We start from the raw sequence: 19,187 nt of genomic DNA, 5'->3' as shown, positions 1-19,187 counted from the left end.
AGGGCAGGGCCGATGGGGAGGTTATGGCTCTACCCCATCACACACAGAGCAGGGCCCGTGGGGGGGTGTTGGGGAGCTCCCCCCTATCAGGCACAGAGCAGGGCTGCTCAGGGGGTTGGGGCCCCGGCCCCTGTCACACACAGAGCCGCAGGGCGATCAGGGGGTTTGGGCGCTGCCCCCTGTCACGCTGATCCCGGTGCCGGGAGGCATATTACCCTTTTACTATATAGGGTAGAGGCCTGGTGCATGGGTGGGGCCAGCTGGTTTGCCCTGAAGGGTGTCCTGGATCAGGGTGGGGGTCCCCACTGGGATGCCTGGCCAGTCTGGGTGAGGGGATGATGGCTGTTTTCAGGCTGGGAGTGACTGAAGTTCCCAACAGCTCCTTTTTTTCTTTTTTTTTTTATTCTGGGCCAGCTTTACCTTGAGGCTTGGCTCCAGCTCTTAGGCCTCCATGGCTGAAAGTAGGTTTCTGGCCTTTGCTTACAATGTTGTAAATCTGCTGGCTGAAGTCCAGCAGTATTTGTTACAATGTTTCTTAAACTGCCCGCTCAGAGGCCTGCAGCCGCAGGCGGGGAAAGTTGGTTTCCTCCAACGATCCTCCGTCACTGAGGCAAGCAAGCCTCATGAGAGTTTCAAGCTGCCTGGCTGCCGACCACCATCTTGGCTGACAGTTAATTTGCTTATCTCGCTGATTAGCCAATGAGAAAAGGGTAGCGGTCGTACGCCAATTACCATGTTTCTCTTTTATTAGTGTAGATATATATATATATAATATATATATATTACATATATATATATATATATATAACTTTTTTGTAAAATATATAACACAGAATAGTCACAGAGATGTAAATTACAGCATAGGAAACATATTCAGTAATATTATAATAATTATATATGGGATCAGGAGAGATCACTGTATGGTACATGATTGTCTAACCACTATGCGGTGCATCTGAAACTAATACAGAATAATACTGAATGTAAAGTGCAATTGAAAAGTAAAAAGAAAGAAAGAAAAAATGTGGACATCTGAAAGAACAGTCAAAAATGAAACTCTTTGAAAAAATAAAGTATATGTTTGTGCTCTTAAAACATAAAATTAAATATATAACACACATACAAAAACACACACACAAAATAAATGTAGAGCTTCATAAATCATTCTAAGGTTAACCCCATAGTAAACACCACCCAGATCATGAAATAGAACTATGCAGCCACCCCAAAAACCCTTCCATATACCCCCATCACAATCATAATTCCTCCAAGTTACCACTACCCTGACTTGTATTGGAAGCATGTCCTTAAATTTCTTATACTTTTATCTCCCAATTGTGCATCCTTACTAACTAACATTTCATCTTGCCTATTTTTATTGGATATGTTTTTTTGGTCTCTTTTTATCTATTTGTTCTCCCTCCTGCTCTCCTACAATTCATCTGTTGAAGAACTTGGGACACTTGATCTGCAAAATTACCCACAACCTGAATTTTGCTGATTGTATACTCACTCATGGTACAGTTTAACCTGTACCTCTGTCCTCATATTTCCTGAAAATTGGCAGCCAGATTCAAACACTTGATCAGATGAAATTACTATCCTGAAGAGATATCTGCACTCTCATGGCCTTTGCAGTGTCATGCAAGAGTAACAAATAAGATTCAAGACAATCCCCATTAAAATACCAATGGTGTATTTCACAGACCTAGAACAAACTCTCCAAATATTTACGTGGAATAAAAAACGACCCCAAATAGCTGCAGCAATCCTGAGAAAGAAGAACAGAGTTGGAGGGATAAGAATACCAGGTATCAATCTATACTACAAAGCTGTTCTCAACACTGCCTGGTACTGGCACAAGAACAGACATATAGACCAATGGAACAGGACAGAAAACCCAGAAATTGACCCAAGCCATTATGCTCAATTAATATTTGACAAAGGAGGCAAGAGCGTACAATGGAGTCAAGTCAATCTCTTCAATAAATGGTGTTGGGAAAATTGGACAGGTATATGCAAACAAATGAAACACCAACTTACACCATACATTCAAAATGGATAAAAGACTTAAATGTAAGACAGAAAACCATAAAAATCTCAGAGGAATCCATAGGCAGCAAACTATCAGACATATCTCATAGCAATGTTTTTTGATACATCTCCTAGGACAATGGAAACTAAGGAGAAAATAAACAAATGGGACTACATCAAAATAAAAAGCTTCTGCACAGCAAAAAGAAACCATCAACAAAATAACAAGAGAGCCCACTGCATGGGAGAACATATTTGCCCATGTTATATCCAATAAGGGTTTAATCTTCAAAATTTATAGGGAACTCTACAACTTAACAAAAGGAAGATAATCCAATCAAAAAATGGGCAAAGGACCTAATTAGATATTTTTCTAAAGTGGACGTACAGAAGGCCAAGAGGTATATGAAAACATGCTCAAAGTCACTAATCATCCAAAAGATGCAAATCAAAACAACAATGAGGTACCATCTCACACCTGTCAGAATGGCTATCATCAACAAATCCACAAACAACAAGTGCCAGAAAGGATGTGGAGAAAAGGGAACCCTTATGCACTGCTGGTGGGAATGCAGACTGGTGCAGCCACTGTGGAGAACAGTACGGAGTTTCCTCAAAAAACTAAAAATGGAACTTCCATTTGACCCAGTGATCCCACTCCTAGGAATATACTCCAAGAAATCAGAAACACCAATCAGAAAGAATACATGCACCCTATGTTCATAGCAGCACAATTTACAATAGCTAAGATTTGGAAACAGCCTAAGTGCCCATTAGCAGATGAGTGGATTAAAACACTGCAGTACATCTACACAATGGAATACTACACTGCTATAAAAAAGAAAAGAACTCTTACCATTTGCAACAGCATGGATGGAACTGGACAGCATTATGCTAAATGAAATAAGCCAGTCAGAGAAAGATAAATATCACATGGTCTCACTTATTTGTGGAATATAATGAACAACATAGACTGATGAAAAAAAATAGATCCAGAGATAGAGAAGCATCGAACAGGCCGTCAACCCTCAGAGGTAAGGCAGGGGAGGCTGGGAGGAGGCGTAAGAGATCAACCAGAGGACTTGCATGCATGCATATAAGCATAACCAATGAACACAGACAGTAGGAGGGTGAGGGCATGTGCTGGGGGAAAGGGAGCAAGTGGGAAGAGGTCAGTGGGGGGAAAAGGAGACATATGTAATACTTTCAACAAAAAAGAATTTAAATGAATGAATGAATGAAACGGGGGGGAAGAATTTTTAAAAAGAGTACACAAATAGGTATAAATCAGTGATTCCCAAAGTGGGCGCTACCGCCCCCTGGTGGGCGCTGCAGCGATCCAGGGGGGCGGTGATGGCCACAGGTGCATTTGGGGGCATATATCTTTCTGTTTAATGGCTATTAAAATTTTAAAAAATTAATTTCCAGGGGCCGCTGAGTAATATTTTTTCTGGAAAGGGGGCGGTAGGCCAAATAAGTTTGGGAACCACTGGTATAAATTATCAGATTTCGATAATCTGAATCTTGTTATATGTCCCTGTTTCTTATCATTATGTACTAATCCTCTTTTGTCTTTTTGCTCATAAACAGTTATTTTTCTTGTCTTAAATGCTCCTTTTGCTAATGTTCATGCAGCTTCACCAGATTTCTATTGAATACAATTTACCTGTGGTGGTAATTAGGATGTGATGTGATATAAATAATGAGAAACCCCTAAATAAGTGGGACTTACATAAGATAGGAGTTTTATTCCTCTCATATGAAGGAGACTTAAAAAGGAAGTTGAAATGGCTACCATATTGAGTAGCTGAAAACACTACATAGTAAAACCTTTTATCTGTGACACCATCGGCATCTGCACAGCTCAGCCTGGGGGGACACCATCTGCCTCCCACAGCGTCCTCTGTCAACAAACGGTTCAGCGCAGTGAGGAGCCGTCCCGTCTTCAAGCATGACAACATATAAGGTACGGAAGTGGATTCCATCCAGCAGATAAGTCTCAACATTAATATTATTTTCACTTTGGGAAGCATGTATTAAGATACAAACCAAGGAAAATCAATGTAAGATGTGTGGACTTTGAACCCATTTCAATAAAAAACATTCTCCTCTGGCCAAATCCTCATTAAGGAAATGGTGAGTATAAAATACTCCAACTGTGTCTATCCTCCAGCAAGGTGGGAGGGCTCATGCAAAGTACCCTTGCTATGGCCCAGCTGACATAAGAATGTTCCTACCACATGATAAATGTTTCTCATCATAAATTAATAAATTGTGATTCTTCATGTGTAGATCAATCTTAGGAGCCTGGTTTATGTGACCCTGGGAGATGGATATGCTTTGGGGGAGTGGAAAACCAAGAGATAAACCCTAGGTTATGGTAAATGCACAAATGTAATTGGTACCCCAGAGTAGAACCACTCTTCTTTCAGAAATTGACATTACCTCTCCTCTCAACCTCTTCATAGGTATTGCTCCTACAATATCACATTCTTATTAATAATTTTACTAGAGACCCGGTGCACAAAATTTGTGCATGGTGGAGAGGGTGCAGGTCCTTCAGCCCAGCCTGCACCCTCTCGTAATCCGGGACCACTTGGGGGATGTCTGACTGCTGGTTTAGGCCCGATCCCGGCAGTCAGACATCCCTCCTGCAATACAGGACCACTCGCCTGCCTGCCTGACTGATAGCCCCTAACCACTCTGCCTGCCTGTCTCATTGCTCCTAACCACTCACCTCCCTGCCTCATCACCCCTAACCACTTGCCTGCCAGCTTCATCACCCCTAACCACTCGCCTGCCTGCCTCATTGCCCCTAACCTCCTCTGCCTGCCTGCCTGATCTCCCCTTACCACTCTGCCTGCCTGCCTGATGCCCCTAACTGCTCGCCTGACTGCCTGATCACCCTTAACCACCTCTGCCTGCCTGCCTGCCTGATCACCCCTAACTGCCTCTGCCTCAGCCCCCCACCGTCATGGCCTTGTCCAGGAAGATATCTGGAATGACATCTGGAAGGTCGTTCAACTGTCTGGTCTAATTAGCACATTATGCTTTTATTATTATAGATAGTGGACACTCACTTGAGCAATGTTTAAGTGAAAGGGGAAAGTGAACAAAGGCATTGCTTAAAGAGCTGACTGAACAGTTGAAAAAGCCTTCTAACTTCCTGAACACTAATCTTGCCCCTTAAATTTATCCTGCACAGAACCGCTCAATGAATCTATCCAAGAGGCAAACCAGATCTTATCACTTCCTTGCACTCCACTTGACAGTGTCTCTTTAACACTTTCAGTTTACAGTTGCGAAAATTTCACTCCTGGCCCTTTGTAATGGCTCTACCTCCCTCTCCAGCCTCATCCCAAGTTCTAGTGATACATAGATCTGTGTTCATACCTGCACACACCAGACTCTTCTACACCTTTGTGCCCAGATCCTGTGGATTTATTGCATTTCCCTGAAACCCCCTTTCCTGTCCTTCCTGGCTAACTCCTACTTAGCCTTAAAGATTCTACTCCAGGGCATCATTTCCTCCAGGAACACTTCCTTGCTTGCCCCAAAGCTCAATTTGGTGCCCCAAGCTTCTGTAGCATTCTGTGCATAAAATTATTGTAGCTCTTACCTCATCATATTAAAATTAATGAAGTATCTGACTGTGAGGGCAGGAATCTTCTCTATTCTCTACATCCTTGAAGCCAGCACAAAGCCTGGCATGGAGTGCCACAAATGTTGGCCACATTGAACTGAACTGGGTGTGCCCGTCTTCTGCTCTCCAGAGCTCTCTATTTCCATACCCCATGCTGGATTTTTCCTCCACACCCACAGTGACCCCAGCCCTTGCATGTCTTCCCACATTGGATCTGTGCCTCGCTTCTTACAGTATGAATCTGAAGAGGGGAAGGGTGGATTGCTGATCTGTTCACAGTTGTAAATAAGGCTGAATATTTGTCATGAGTCAGACTCATGGCCAGTGTTGCAAAACCTCCTTTCTCTGCAGAAATTCAGGTAAAGAACAGCCCAATTTGCTACAATTGTGCTAAGAAATTTGAGGAGGGCAAAGAGACTTAAATGCCCAAAGGAAAAAATGATGTTGTGTAGATGATCTGGCAGACACTAAGAAAGAATGCAGACTAGACCTGGGGACTTCTGGGCACTGGTCCCAATGGCATGAGGGCGTCCAACCTTAAAAGCAAGCACTGAGGCCTGTCTTCCTTGTGCGTGACCAGTGACTAGCTCTAAGCCAGTATCTCCTCACAGAATGTCCTCAGACTCACAAATAATCAAATCTTGCTAAACATAATTAATCGATTCACCTGATTACACAGTTCCTCCAAGCAGATATGTCTCTTGATCACTGGGGACAACCAGATCTCACTGTCCTTTCTGAACGTCTCCAGGTGCAGGGAGCGATTTACTCTCCTGGTTTTGAAGTACGTGTTATGTATAATCAATCAGCTGGATTCTTCCTGCTTGGGTTTGGGCTTGAGTTTTGGTAAACTCTCAGAGCTTGTAGGGTCTCAGAGTGACTGGAACTATAATCTTAACCATCACTCTAAGCCCTGCCCCAATATATAGTTAGAGAAACACGGTGAAAGTGTGGCGGGGAGGGCGGTTCTGGACCATGTCCTAGGAAACCCAGGATTTAAGTCAGCTTTTGCCAGTAATCAGATAGTTGTGCTCAGCCCTTCATCCCTCTGGTCTGCAATGCCCCAGTTGCTAAGGAGCAGGCAGCAATATACTCTCACCTTCTAGCTTCCATGGGTTCTCCCATCAGTTCTACACGGCAGAATGGGGCCATACTTCAACCATCCACCCCAGGTTGAAGAAGGGGGTCTCCCTTTCTCCTACGGGCATTCTAACTCTGGGATCCCTTCATCAGACATGAGTGTCTATCTCCTTGTATTGACGCTGATCTTCCTTTTGACGTGTGTGCTTCCAGCTAAGGGGATGGATTCGAATGAAGCTGGGCCTTGGGAGTGTGTTCCAGGCCTCCCTGGCTGACTCCAAGGATTCTCTAGAGACGAGCTGAATGAGGGGACAAAGATCCTACAGGAGGAGACTGGCCTAGACACATGCATGAGCCCTCTTTAAACCTTATGATCCTCTCTTCTGTTGTGAAACCTTGGGGTCCTGGTCAGAACCTCAGGATTCTCCACTCCCAGGTTCCCTAAACTCCAGAGATGAGCCAGGGAAGTTAAGGGGTGGAAGTTCTGTGTGCCCGTTGGTGTCTCCTGGGATTAATGAGATGGGGGACAGGTCCCAGGAATTTTCACTGTATTATGGGAAGCAGAATCTCTTCCCAACACTATTTTGGATAAAGTGTTCATTATACCCTGAATATACTGAGCATTGTCCATGAAGGCAGGTGTACAGCAGGTTATACATCACACAAAAAGAACAGTTAAGGTTGTAACAGCATAAATATTCTGCTGTTGAAAGAGGGACAGAATCTCTTGGGGAACGTTGGCAAAGCAGCACTCCCAGAAGACACACCTGGGAAAGCTATTTCTTGAGCACCCATACCTTACCCTTATTTGAAAGTTTTCCAAAGATAAAAACTGTGTCTGGGAGCATAACCAGATTTGTAGTTATCCCATCTGAGAAGAGGAGTCTAGACGGGTGTTGGAAAGAGAAGAAATTGGCAGAGGGGCCCAAGTTCTGCAAGTCTTACCAGTATTAAAGAACCACAGTGCATTAGGGAAGTGCCAGCTTGCCAAAGTCTACCCTGTTCTTTTCCTAGCCCTCTCGCCTCATAATTCTTTTTATTTATAGGATTATACAAAAAAGGTCAAGCCAGTTTCCACTCCTTTTTACTCTTTTCCAGCAGTTGTCATCAGTTTGGCTCAAATAAACTCATAAAAATTCTTACAGGTTTGGACGTTTCTTACATTGCACCGGGTAACTCAGTTGATTAAAGTGATACCCCAAGGTTGCAGGTTTGATCCCCAGTCAGGACACATATAAGAATCAACCAATGAATGCATAAATAATTGGAACAATAAATCAGTGTTCCTCTCTCTCACTTTCTCTCTCTTTCTCTCTAATTTCTCAAATCAATATATTTTTTAAAGAAAAAGAACAAAAGAAAGAAAGAAAGAAAGAAAGAAAGAAAGAAAGAAAGAAAGAAAGAAAGAAAGAAAGAAAGAAAGAAAGAAAGAAAGAAAGAAAGAAAGAAAGAAAGAAAGAAAGAAAAGATGGAGGTGTAAGACATCTGAGCTAGGAATGAAGTAATATACCTGGGGTTTTCAAAAGGTCATTGCATCCTGGTGTGGCTCAGTTGGTAGAGTGCCGTCCCATGCACCAAAAGGTCCCTGGTTCGATTCCCAGTCAGGGCACATGCCCAGGTTGCTAGCTCAATCCCCAGTAAAGGGCATGCAGGAGACAGCCAACTGATGTTTCTCTCTCTCCTCTCCCTTCTTCTCTCTCTAAAAATCAATTAAAAAAACATATCTTTTTAAAGTCACTCTGAGATATTAAGAACATTTTCTTTGCCCTGTCCTATAGGTAGGTCAAAAGAAGTTATCTCTGATAATCTTTTATTATGGTCAAGGCCCCTGATTCAAGTTCTTTCTCTAGGTACTTAAGGGAGGGGCAGAAGTTTCTTTTGAGCCCATGGCTGAAGTCACATTTAGCTCAAAACAGTCTGCAAAGCACATCTTGGGGTGACTTGGCCTGAACCTCCACAGTTGACATAATAAAGAGCTGAGAATGCTAGGAAACAAAGATAAAGGAAGAAAACACCAACAGAGCACCACCAAAGGAAGAGAAAGAAGCCATTGTGCTCTCTGGCAGTTTTGCCCAAGAAGACCTCAGGCAAGAAACAGGGACACTCAGCACAACTGGAGGAGTTCCTGCCCAAAGGTTGGAATGGTGATTTAATCAGGACATGCGTGGGCAGAAAGGAAAGGGTCCATCCTGAACACATACTGTCTCGACATGCATTTTAGATCTGATTTTTAGAATTGTGTACAGGAGGGGCTCAGAAATATTTGGAAAATGTGGGGTTCATAACTCCCATGTTCCTGAATGCACGCTTGAACAATTTAAAATATATGGAGAACAGCGTTCCAGATCAAGAATCAAAAGAACTGAATATTTGATGGCAGCATAGCCAGAGCTTCTTTCCTTTGTGCAGCCCATTCATCAACCTGAGCCTTGTTTTCTCCATCTCTAAAGAATGAGGTGGTACCACTGAGCCTGTGCTATGTCCTTGGTGGCAGATGGTCAGGATAGGGCTTGCGCTCTAGGGGGTGGAATCACATGCCCAGTGCAGGGGGTCCTGGAAGCCTTCCATGGAGTCATGCAAGGGAATCCTCAGCCCTGATTTAGAACCGGTCTACCTACTTCTAGTCCAGTGGTTCTCAACCTTCCTAATGCCGCAACCCTTTAATACAGTTCCTCATGTTGTGGTGACCCCCAATCATAAAATTATTTTCGTTGCTACTTCATAACTGTAATTTTGCTACTGTTATGAATCGCAATGTAAATATCTGATATGCAGGATGTATTTAGGCGACCCCTGTGAAAGGGTCATTCGACCCCCAAAGGGGTCGCGACCCACAGGTTGAGAACCACTGTAAATCTAGTCTGTTACTCCACCCTCTCTCCCCATAGCAGGGCTCTCAGCTCTATACCCATTGTGGGAACTCCGAATTAAACTCTCCCAGTGATGTTTGACATTCACTAAGAAGTCTCTTAGAGAGGTTCTGAAAAAAAGAAAGCAACAGCCTGGCTGTGGTGGCTCAACGGTTGAGCGTCAACCTATGAACCAAGAGGTCATGGTTCGATTCCCAGTCAAGGTGCATGCCTGAGTTGCAGGGTTGATCCCTATTGGGGGGCATGCAGGAGGCAGACGATCAATGGTTCTTCTCATCCTTGATGTTTCTATCTCTCCCTCCCTCTCCCTTTTTCTCTGTAATCAATAAAAACTACTTTTTAAAAAAAAAAAGGGAAAGCAACACAGCTATACTGATGGAATTTAATAATAATTATGAAGGAGGTGGAGAAGGAGGAATTAATCTATACCAGGATGAGTTCAATGCATTTTGCAAGTTTTATCTCATTTCATCCTTTAAAAAACCCTCTGACCGTGCACGTTCTGAGAAGAGGAAGCTGAAGAAGTTCAGGGATGCTAAATAATCTACCCAAGGGCCTGTGACTGCAAAACAGAGTGTAACCAATAAAACCATGCTCTACTGCCCCTGCACAGACTCCAAATTCTACGGCCATGGGCCCCTTGACCCATGGTAAGAGACAAGCCTGCCTCCAGGCGCAAGAATAAAACCAATGTTAGTGTCTTCTCAACTCTCGGTCCCTCTCCACCACTTTAGCGGGGACAGACCTACTGACCCTTCCCCAGAGCTGCATCCCTATAGCTCCGGGGAAGCACTATCCTGCTTCACTCCTGACACAGGGCATCTGACCTTGAACATAGCACTGAACTGGCTCTTCCTGTGAGATACCAAGAGGGTTCCAACCCACTCACTCCAAAAAGACAACTTGTCCCAGAACTCTCCAAGTTCCCAGATTCTAGCCACCTTTTCAAACCAGCCATTTGAAAAATACAGCCTGGCCTTAGCCAGTTTGGCTCAGTGGATGGAATGTCGGTCCGAGGAGTGAAGGGTACTGAGTTCGATTCTGGTCAGGGATGCATATCTGGGCTGCAGGCTCGATCCCCAGTGGGAGTTCAGGAGGCAACCAATTGATATGTCTCTCTCACATTGATGTTTCTCTCTCTCTGTCTCTCCCCTCTCCCTTCCACTTTCTCTAAAAATCAATGGAAAAATATCCTCAGGTGAGAATTAACAAAACAAAAGAAGAGGAAAGGAAAGGAAAGGAAAGGAAAGGAAAGGAAAGGAAAGGAAAGGAAAGGGAAGGGAAGGGAAGGGAAGGGAAGGGAAGGGAAGGGAAGGGAAGGGAAGGGAAGGGAAGGGAAGGGAAGGGAAGGGAAGGGAAGGGAAGGGAAGGGAAGGGAAGGGAAGGGAAGGGAAGGAAAAATGCAGCCCGTTGGTGGAGTTTTCTAGGGAATGCGTTCCTGTAGCATGTGCGTCCAGCCCTGTGACCAAATCCGTCCCCCACAGAGAAGACTGTCTTTCTCCGCTATGCCTGAGCATCTACCTAAATCCTGGTCAGGCCAGTGGTTGACACCTTGAGCTCCTTTGTTTCTCGCAACACTTCAAGTTCTTGCTCACATCCTTTGTGGCCCTAAATGAAGCCTGTGTTTCATAAGGTCACTGCTCCGGGCCCCTGTGTTGTCAGTGGAACTCAGAAGGAAAGGAGAGACAAAGTTGACACTTTCCCTGCCCTGTTCCCTTCAGTATCCATTTGAAGTCACGGGGAAAGTGTTAGGGCCTGGGCAGGAGACAGCCCCTGGTCTCTGCTCCTGTTCTGCCTTGACTGTGTCCTGTGTCCCACGATTTGTAGAAGAGAACGTAGCATGGAATGGCCCACAGACTCTGTCCTCTAACCCTGAGTAAGCCTGTCTGCCTGGGTGCTCTTCCAGGTAGAATGAGGCCAGCCCCACCCAGGCTAGCCCATTTCTATAAAGGAGCCTCCCAGGCAGCCGCCCCCAGGAGGTGCCAGCTCTGTGTCCTCCTCAGCAATGAGGCTCCATCTCTCTGGGTTGCTCTTCCTCCTGGTGATCTCATTGCCTTCAGGTAAGACTGTGGGTACAGGTCTGACTGTGAAAGTGGGATTCTTTCAGGGACTGTGGTACTGAAAACCCCTGTGGCTATAAGCCCAGCAGGGGGACACCAATATCAGATGGACCCTCAGGCTGGGGATGGGGTTGGGTTAGTGGTCTTTGGTCCCTGCCCTTTTCCTCTGTGACTACATCCTGAAGGTCTACCAGAGCTTGAGCGGGGAGCCCATTTCATCCCATGCATATCACCGTTCAGCCATCCAAATTCCTCTTTCCCCTCACCTTCCCCTAATAAGCCTCAGACTAGGAGGCCCTCACTGTAATGAAGTAGGAGATGAGAGGACAGGGTCCCGAAAGTTAATCACAAAATAATACAGCATCCACCAGGAAGAGAAGACAGGCCTAGGATTTCACCCAACCTCTTGAAGCCTGACTTTTCTTTTTCGTGTTTTTTGTTTGTTTGTTTGTTTTTTTGTCCTTCAGGGAATGGTTTGATTGGAAATAATGGAGTAGAAGTTCGTTCCTGCACGGTCGTTGGTGGCAAATGTTTCTTTGGCTGTAAACCAGGATGGAAATGGATGACGTATTGTTTCAGCGTATTTTCTTGTTGCAAAGAACTGAATCTAAATCTCAAACCCCCCCAGGCCTTTGAGAACTGACTCTTGCTTTCTGAGTCCAATTAAAAGGATATGTGAATGGCTAAAAGGCCAACGTCTGCTATCTGTGTGTGAGCATCTTTAATAAGGCATGGGTAGCCAAACAGGCTCAGACTCTGATCAATTTACTGGCAAAATTTCAGAAGCAGGGTTTTTTTGTTTGTTTTTTTAAAATATATTTTTATTGATTTCAGAGAGGAAGGGAGAGGGAGAGAGAGATAGAAACATCAGTGATGAGAGAGAATCATTGATCAACTGTCTCCTGCACATCCCTAATGGGGATCAAGCCCGCAACCTGGTCATGTGCCCTTGACCGGAATCGAACCTGGGACCTTTCAGTCCACAGGCTGATGTTCTATCCACTGAGCCAAACCAGCCAGGGCTCAGAAGCAGTTTTGTAAAGGGGCAGGCTCTACGATGAAAGGCATCTCCTATTCTTTTCTCTGCCGGCCCATCTCCATTACTAATTCCTATTTCAAGTTCAAATTCAATTGATTAATACATATATGATGACAGGCCTAAGAATATAACACCAGGTGAGCCTAATAGCAATAGCTTATTATGTGGCAGTTACATTTTAATTGAATCACTTCATTTTCACAACAAAATCTATTATTTCTCCCATTTTACAGATGAAGAAACTTTCCAAGGTCACAGAGTAGTAAGAGTTAGTTAGCGCTGGGTTTGAACCCAGATAATCTTTCTTTTTTAAAGTCTTCATCCAAGGATATTTTTTCTATTGTTTTTTGTTTGTTTGTTTGTTTTTTAGACAGAGAATGGGAGGGAGGAAGGTTGGGGGAGAGAATGAGAGAAAGAGAAACATCCACATGAGAGAAACACATCGATTGGTTGCCTCTTGCACATGCCCAGACCCCGGGCCAGGGATCAAACCTGCAACCCTTCGGTGGGTGGGCGGACACTCTAACCATTTAGCAACACCATCCAGGGCCATATACCCAGATAACCTTTTTTTAATATATTTTATTGATTTTTTACAGAGAGGAAGGGAGAGGGATAGAGAGTTAGAAACATCGATAAGAGAGAAACATCGATCAGTTGCCTCCTGCACACTACACGCGCCCCCCTCAACTGGGGATGTGCCCACAACCAAGGTACATGCCCTTGACCGGAATCGAACCTGGGACCTTTCAGTCCGCAGGCCAATGCTCTATCCACTGAGCCAAACCAATTAGGGCGAACCCAGATAATCTTGATCCAGTGTCTTCACTGTTGAGCTAAACCCCCTCTCAACTATGAAGTATAGGAATCCAGCTGGAAATAATGGTTGTAGTTTGTAGTGATTGTACATTGCAGTCCAATGAGGAGTCAAGAATTCAGTAGATCCATGAAACACCAAGGCCCTCAAAACTCTTCCCCTGGCTTAAAGCTATAATGCTCCTGGTGGCTAAGTTGCTTTTGAGACTCTGCTTAGGGACTCTGATGATCCAAGCCCAGTGTTGCCTGACTGCTGCAGGGGTAGCAATGGCCCACACAGAACCATATAAAACAAAATGTCTCAGGGTCTGCAGCATTGTTAGCATTGTTCCTACCTCACTTCCTCACCAGCCCTACAGTGTCCTCAACCAGAGGCAGAGATCACAGATCTTCATCAAGACCCTGGTCATTATCTTCTCAGAAAAAAACCCAGTAGCTGAGTTTGGGGTTTTTCTTCTCCAACAATGTGCCTGAAGGAAGCACCTCCATTCTCCGGGAAGATCTACCTGCTCAGCCCCCTCCTTACTGCCAATCCTCAACATTCCAGCAAAAGAAGAAGAAGGAAGAAGAAGAAGAAGAAGAAGAAGAAGAAGAAGAAGAAGAAGAAGAAGAAGAAGAAGAAGAAGAAGAAGAAGAAGAAGAAGAAGAAGAAGAAGAAGAAGAAGGAGAAGAAGAAGAAAAAGAAGAAGAAGAAGAAAAGAAAAAGAAGAGAGAGAGAGAGAGAGAGAGAGAGAGAGAGAGAGAGAGAGAGAGAGAGAGAAGGAAGGAAGGAAGGAAGGAAGGAAGGAAGGAAGGAAGGAAGGAAGGAAGGAAGGAAGGAAGGAAGGAAGGAAGGAAAGAAGAAAGACAGAAAGAAAGAAAGAAAGAAAGAAAGAAAGAAAGAAAGAAAGAAAGAAAGAAAGAAAGAAAGAAAGAAAGAAAGAAAGAAAGAAAGAAAGAAAGGAAGGAAGGAAGGAAGGAAGGAAGAAAGAGGCTCTAGTTGGTTTCACTCAGTGGATAGAGCATTGGTCTATGGATTGAAGGGTCCCAGGTTCGATTCTGGTCAAGGGCACATGCCTGGGTTTCGGGCTTGATCCCCAGTAAGGGGCATGCAGGAGGCAGCCAATCAATGATTCTCTCTCATCATTAATGTTTCCATCTCTCATCTCTCTCTCCCTCTCCCTTCCTTTTGTAAACATTAAAAAAAAAAATCATCACTGGTCCACAGAGCTAGCCTCCTAGGGCATCTATTTGGGGTTATGTCTAGAGAGATTTTTATGACGTCAGGTACCTGTATTAGCTCATTTAAATCAGCCCTTAACCAAAAGAAAGGGAGAAGTGGTGCAAAAGCTCACAAAAGTAATATCAATGCAATGAGATTAAATAATAATAATAATAATAATAATAATAATAATAATAATAATAAAACAGAAAATAAGCAGAGAAAACCAGGGGATGGAAAATAGCAAATATTCTTCACCAGATGTCAAAAGGATTCACAATCCCGAAAATATGCTAAAAATCCTTACCCTTTTCTTGTGTTCCTCAGCCCACAATTATACCAGCCTGGGGTGTGATGTTGCTCTAACTTTGACAGTGAGATGCAAGAAGAGACAGTATGTGGCCTTTGATTTCCGTCAGCACAGCTTAGATAAGACTGGAACATTCCAAGTCATTCTTGCTGAAAACTCACTCTTATGTGAAGTAAATAAGAACGCTGAGTCATCATACATAGAAGCCATTATGTATTCACCTTGTAGCTCCAAGAGTGTAAGCTCAGAGGTAGTGGCCACCCCCTCTGAGGAAGTAGAGGACCCAATCTTTGCTCCCCATACCCCAGAGCAGTCATGGGGAAGGCCCATGGCTTAGGCTTAGGCTTAGGCTTAGCAAATCAGATGTCTGTCCCCAGGAACTGGACTTGAATGAATAATATCACTGCATTGGTGCCACTGGAGCATGCTTTGTACTAATGCAGCAGACGATTTCAGAACCATCACCCAGCCGTGTGGACCTTCAGGGCTTCTTCGTTTATGGCTCTATTCCAAGCCTGTTCATTGAGGTCCAGCTATCTTTCTAGTACATTCTCCTTCGGCTTAGAAAATGTGCGTAATTATTGTCAGTTACTGGAAACCGAGAAATCTGAATGATACTGAGAACTCTTACCGAGACCTCATCATTCAGTCATTTCAGGATTAGATAAGGCAATATATTAGATTATGTGTGTAACTTGCTTGGCACTTTGTCATCGGGCTTCAATATCCTGACATCGTGTTAGCTAGGTTCCAGTACCTAACAGAAGAATTGTGCCGCCCTTGGGGAAAGGCATTGAAGATGAGAAGCACCCCTAAACCCTAAACCCCAGCCACTATGAAGCCAGTGCAATGGTGTCAGAACAGGCACCTACAGATGCAAAGGCAAGGCAGATCTCAGGGAAAGAACCAAACACAGCCCCCCAGCATCACCATCTATACTATACAATTCAGTCTCAATGCTAAACCTATTATTGGTATTCAGTCTCAATTCTTTCTTCGGAATCAAACACAGAGGTTTCAAGTTTTGGCTATGTATTGGATTCCTGGTCTGCCCTAACAAATGACCACAAAACTGGGTGGGTTATAACTACAGACATTTATTCTCTCACAGAGCATGACCGTTTATAGAGAAACGGCTCAGAGTGGTCAAGCTGTCCTCTTAGCCACACAGCAAGTGGGAGTCAGAGCCCACATAAAAATTCAAGCCAAGGGTGACAGCAATTAGTGTCCTAACCATGGGCTGGTGGAGTGGTCGCAGTCTGGGCCAGGGTGTACCAAGGACACACACACCTCTATGCTGCTGGGTCGGACCAGGTGAGGCACTAGCTAGCCTGGAGAACCTGCTGCCCAAGGCAGCTCCCTCGTCTGAAACACACAGGCGCGCGCACACACACACACGCGCGCGCGCACACACACACGCGCACACACACACACCGATGCCTGCATCTGAAAAGACCCTTAGAAATCATCTCTAGATTGGAAAACTGAGGCCTGGTGTGGGAGGGAGTGGAAGTGCGGGAGTGGACTTGCCCAAGACCATTACTAGTGAGGCCAGGAACCAGCAACGGCCCAAGATCCTCTGAGAGGCAGCCCAGTGCTCCATGCTCCACACCATGTGTATTTAAGGAAGAGAGGAGCCAAAATGATTGGCCACAACTAACATTTTTTAAGTCTTTTTCAAGCTTGTCTATTTTGGAAAATGGATACTTGCCAAATTGGACCAAAATTAAATGCCATCCGATAATGGTACAAAGGAACTCAAGTCATGGAAAAGTTTCTTAGAGCCTTGGGAAGCTCCTGTCTAGCTCTTCTCACTGGTCCACGCTGAATGAAATAGCCGGCAGGTGAGAATGACACTGGAAACAAAGGCCAAACCAAGTGCTTAAGAGACTGGTAGGTAGAGTTCCTGTGTTTACCACTAGGGGGCGGGGCCTGCCTGTTTTTCCAGTTTGAACAGGCGATGAAATTGTCTACTGTTCTCCCATCTTGTTGGTATTTCCTGGGCCAAGAAGCACACTCACCACATTTTTCCACTTATAAGCGGAAACTTTAACAACTTTTGAAAGAGTGGGAGAGAAAACTGGCAAAGTGTGAGCTTGTATACAAACCTCACATCACACAGTAGGAGCGAGAGAGATGAACCTGTACATGGTTGGGGGAGAGGGGGGGGGGCAGCACAGGAGAGGGGCAGAGCATATTTATCCCAGTTTTGTAAAGGAAATCTATTTCTGTCTGTTTAGGAGGTGGAAATCATTAGCAAAGGTAAGTTGATGAAATGTATAGATTGGAAGTGTGGGGTTTTTAAATTGTACATTAAAATGTCTATAAAAGAAAAGAAACTGCCCGGCGAGTGTGGCTCAGTGGCTGAGCATGGACCTATGAACCAGGAGGTCACTGCTAGATTCCCGGTCAGAGCACATGCGGGGGGTTGAAGACTCGATCCCCAGTAGGGGGTGTGCAGGAGGCTGCGGATCAATAATTCTCATCATTGATGTTTTTATCTCTCTCTCCCTCTCCCTTCCTCTCTAAAATCGATAAAAATATATTTTTTTTTAAAAAGTGAGAATCTCATTGGAAATTCTGAAGAAGTGAAATACTGACAAATAGCCCTTCTGGATGTTAAAACCTATTACCGGTATTCAGCCTCAATAATTAAAACAGTGTGATAATGGCATATGACTAGAAAGATCACTAGACAATAATTAAAACAGTGTAATAATGGCATATGACTAGACAGATCACTAGACAATAATTAAAACAGTGTTATAATGGCATATGACTAGACCGGTATAGACCCAATACAAATGCGCATCTAGAAATGACAAAGAGGCCATATAACTAAGTATTATTCAGTAAATGGTGTCAGGAAAACTAAAGAGGCATCTGGAAATATTGTAAAGTTGGAACCTTACCTGTTATAGTTGGATAAATTCCAAATGGATCAAAGATGTAAAGATAAGAAGAAGAATTCATACAGCACTAGAGAAAAGTATAGGGCAGTAGTCGGTAAACTCATTAGTCAACAGAGCCAAATATCAACAGTATTTCTTCAAAATAGACTCGCCCAGGCCGAAAAAGCGACTTCTGCGCATGGGCCACGAAGTTTCAGTCGCACTGTATGTGCACACCCGCACGTGGTATTTTGTGGAAGAGCCACACTCAAGGGGCCAAAGAGCCGCATGTGGCTCCCGAGCCGCAGTTTGCCGACCACGGGTATAGGGTAATTATTTTATACCTGTCTACCTGAAATAAAGCACAGGTACTACTAGAGACTGAATGCTTGGGTCCCTCCCAAGTTTATGTGTTGAAATCCTAACCCCCAATGCAATGGCTTAGGAGACGGGGTCTTTGGGAAAATTATTAGGACATGAGAGTGAAGTTCTCATGCATGGGATTAGTGCTCTCAAGAGAGCCATGAGAGAGCTTGCTTCCTCTCTCTGCTCTCTGCCTGGTGAATACACAAGGAGAAGACAACCATCTACAAACCATGAAGTGGCCATCAACAGGCACCAGAGCTGCCGGCACCTTGATCTTGGACTTCCCAGTCTCCAGTCTCTTTATTATTTATCTAATAAATATTTGCTGTGTAAGCCACCCAGTCTATGGTATTCTGTGATAGCAGCCCAAACTAAGGCATCATTTTAAAGATAGTAAATAGACTACCCAAAACCAGTCACCTCTGCATGTAAAAGTCAAATAATTAAGTACAAGCTGGGAACATAGTTAGGAAATATAAAAAGCATGATATTTTTAGAAGTTGGAATAAAACTTGCAATTAAATTCTTTCAAATTTTTAATAAGACCTTTGAACTTATTTCTGAATATATATTCTTCATACCCGTTTCTATAGTTCCTCAAATTTTTAATAGTTACCATTTATGAGAAACCCTGTTCACACAAGTAAGTGATAAAAGCCAACTTAGTCCTAACCGGTTTGGCTCAGTCAATAGAGTGTCGGCCTGCGGACTGAAGGGTCCCAGGTTCGATTCTGGTCAGGGGCATGTGCCTTGGTTACAGGCACATCCCCAATAGGGGGTGTGCAGGAGGCAGCTGATCGATGTTTCTCTCTCATTGATGTTTCTAACTTTCTATCCCTCTCCCTTCCTCTCTGTAAAAAAATCAATAAAATGTGTG

General features: G+C 44.1%; 1 protein-coding gene across 1 annotated transcript; it reads left to right on the top strand.

The window, feature by feature from the left end:
• The first annotated feature begins 11,632 nt into the window (after positions 1-11,632).
• DEFB136 (defensin beta 136) lies at positions 11,633-12,330 on the top strand. The gene is made up of 2 exons (XM_059699505.1): positions 11,633-11,687; positions 12,155-12,330. Exons 1-2 carry the CDS (start codon positions 11,633-11,635, stop codon positions 12,328-12,330), a joined length of 231 nt encoding a protein of 76 aa, XP_059555488.1.
• Positions 12,331-19,187: the final 6,857 nt, after the last annotated feature.

This window comes from Myotis daubentonii, chromosome 5, assembly GCF_963259705.1.
Source record: "Myotis daubentonii chromosome 5, mMyoDau2.1, whole genome shotgun sequence".
NCBI classification, from domain to species: Eukaryota; Metazoa; Chordata; class Mammalia; order Chiroptera; family Vespertilionidae; genus Myotis; species Myotis daubentonii.
Note: the sequence above shows the minus strand (reverse complement) of the source record. Positions and strands in the feature narration are given on the sequence as shown.

Coding starts and splice junctions, on each gene's coding strand:
- DEFB136 (XM_059699505.1), top strand. CDS start 11,633: ATGAGGCTCCATCTCTCTGGGTTGCTCTTCCTCCTGGTGATCTCATTG. Junction 11,688..12,154: donor GGTGATCTCATTGCCTTCAG/GTAAGACTGTGG, acceptor TTTGTCCTTCAG/GGAATGGTTTGATTGGAAAT.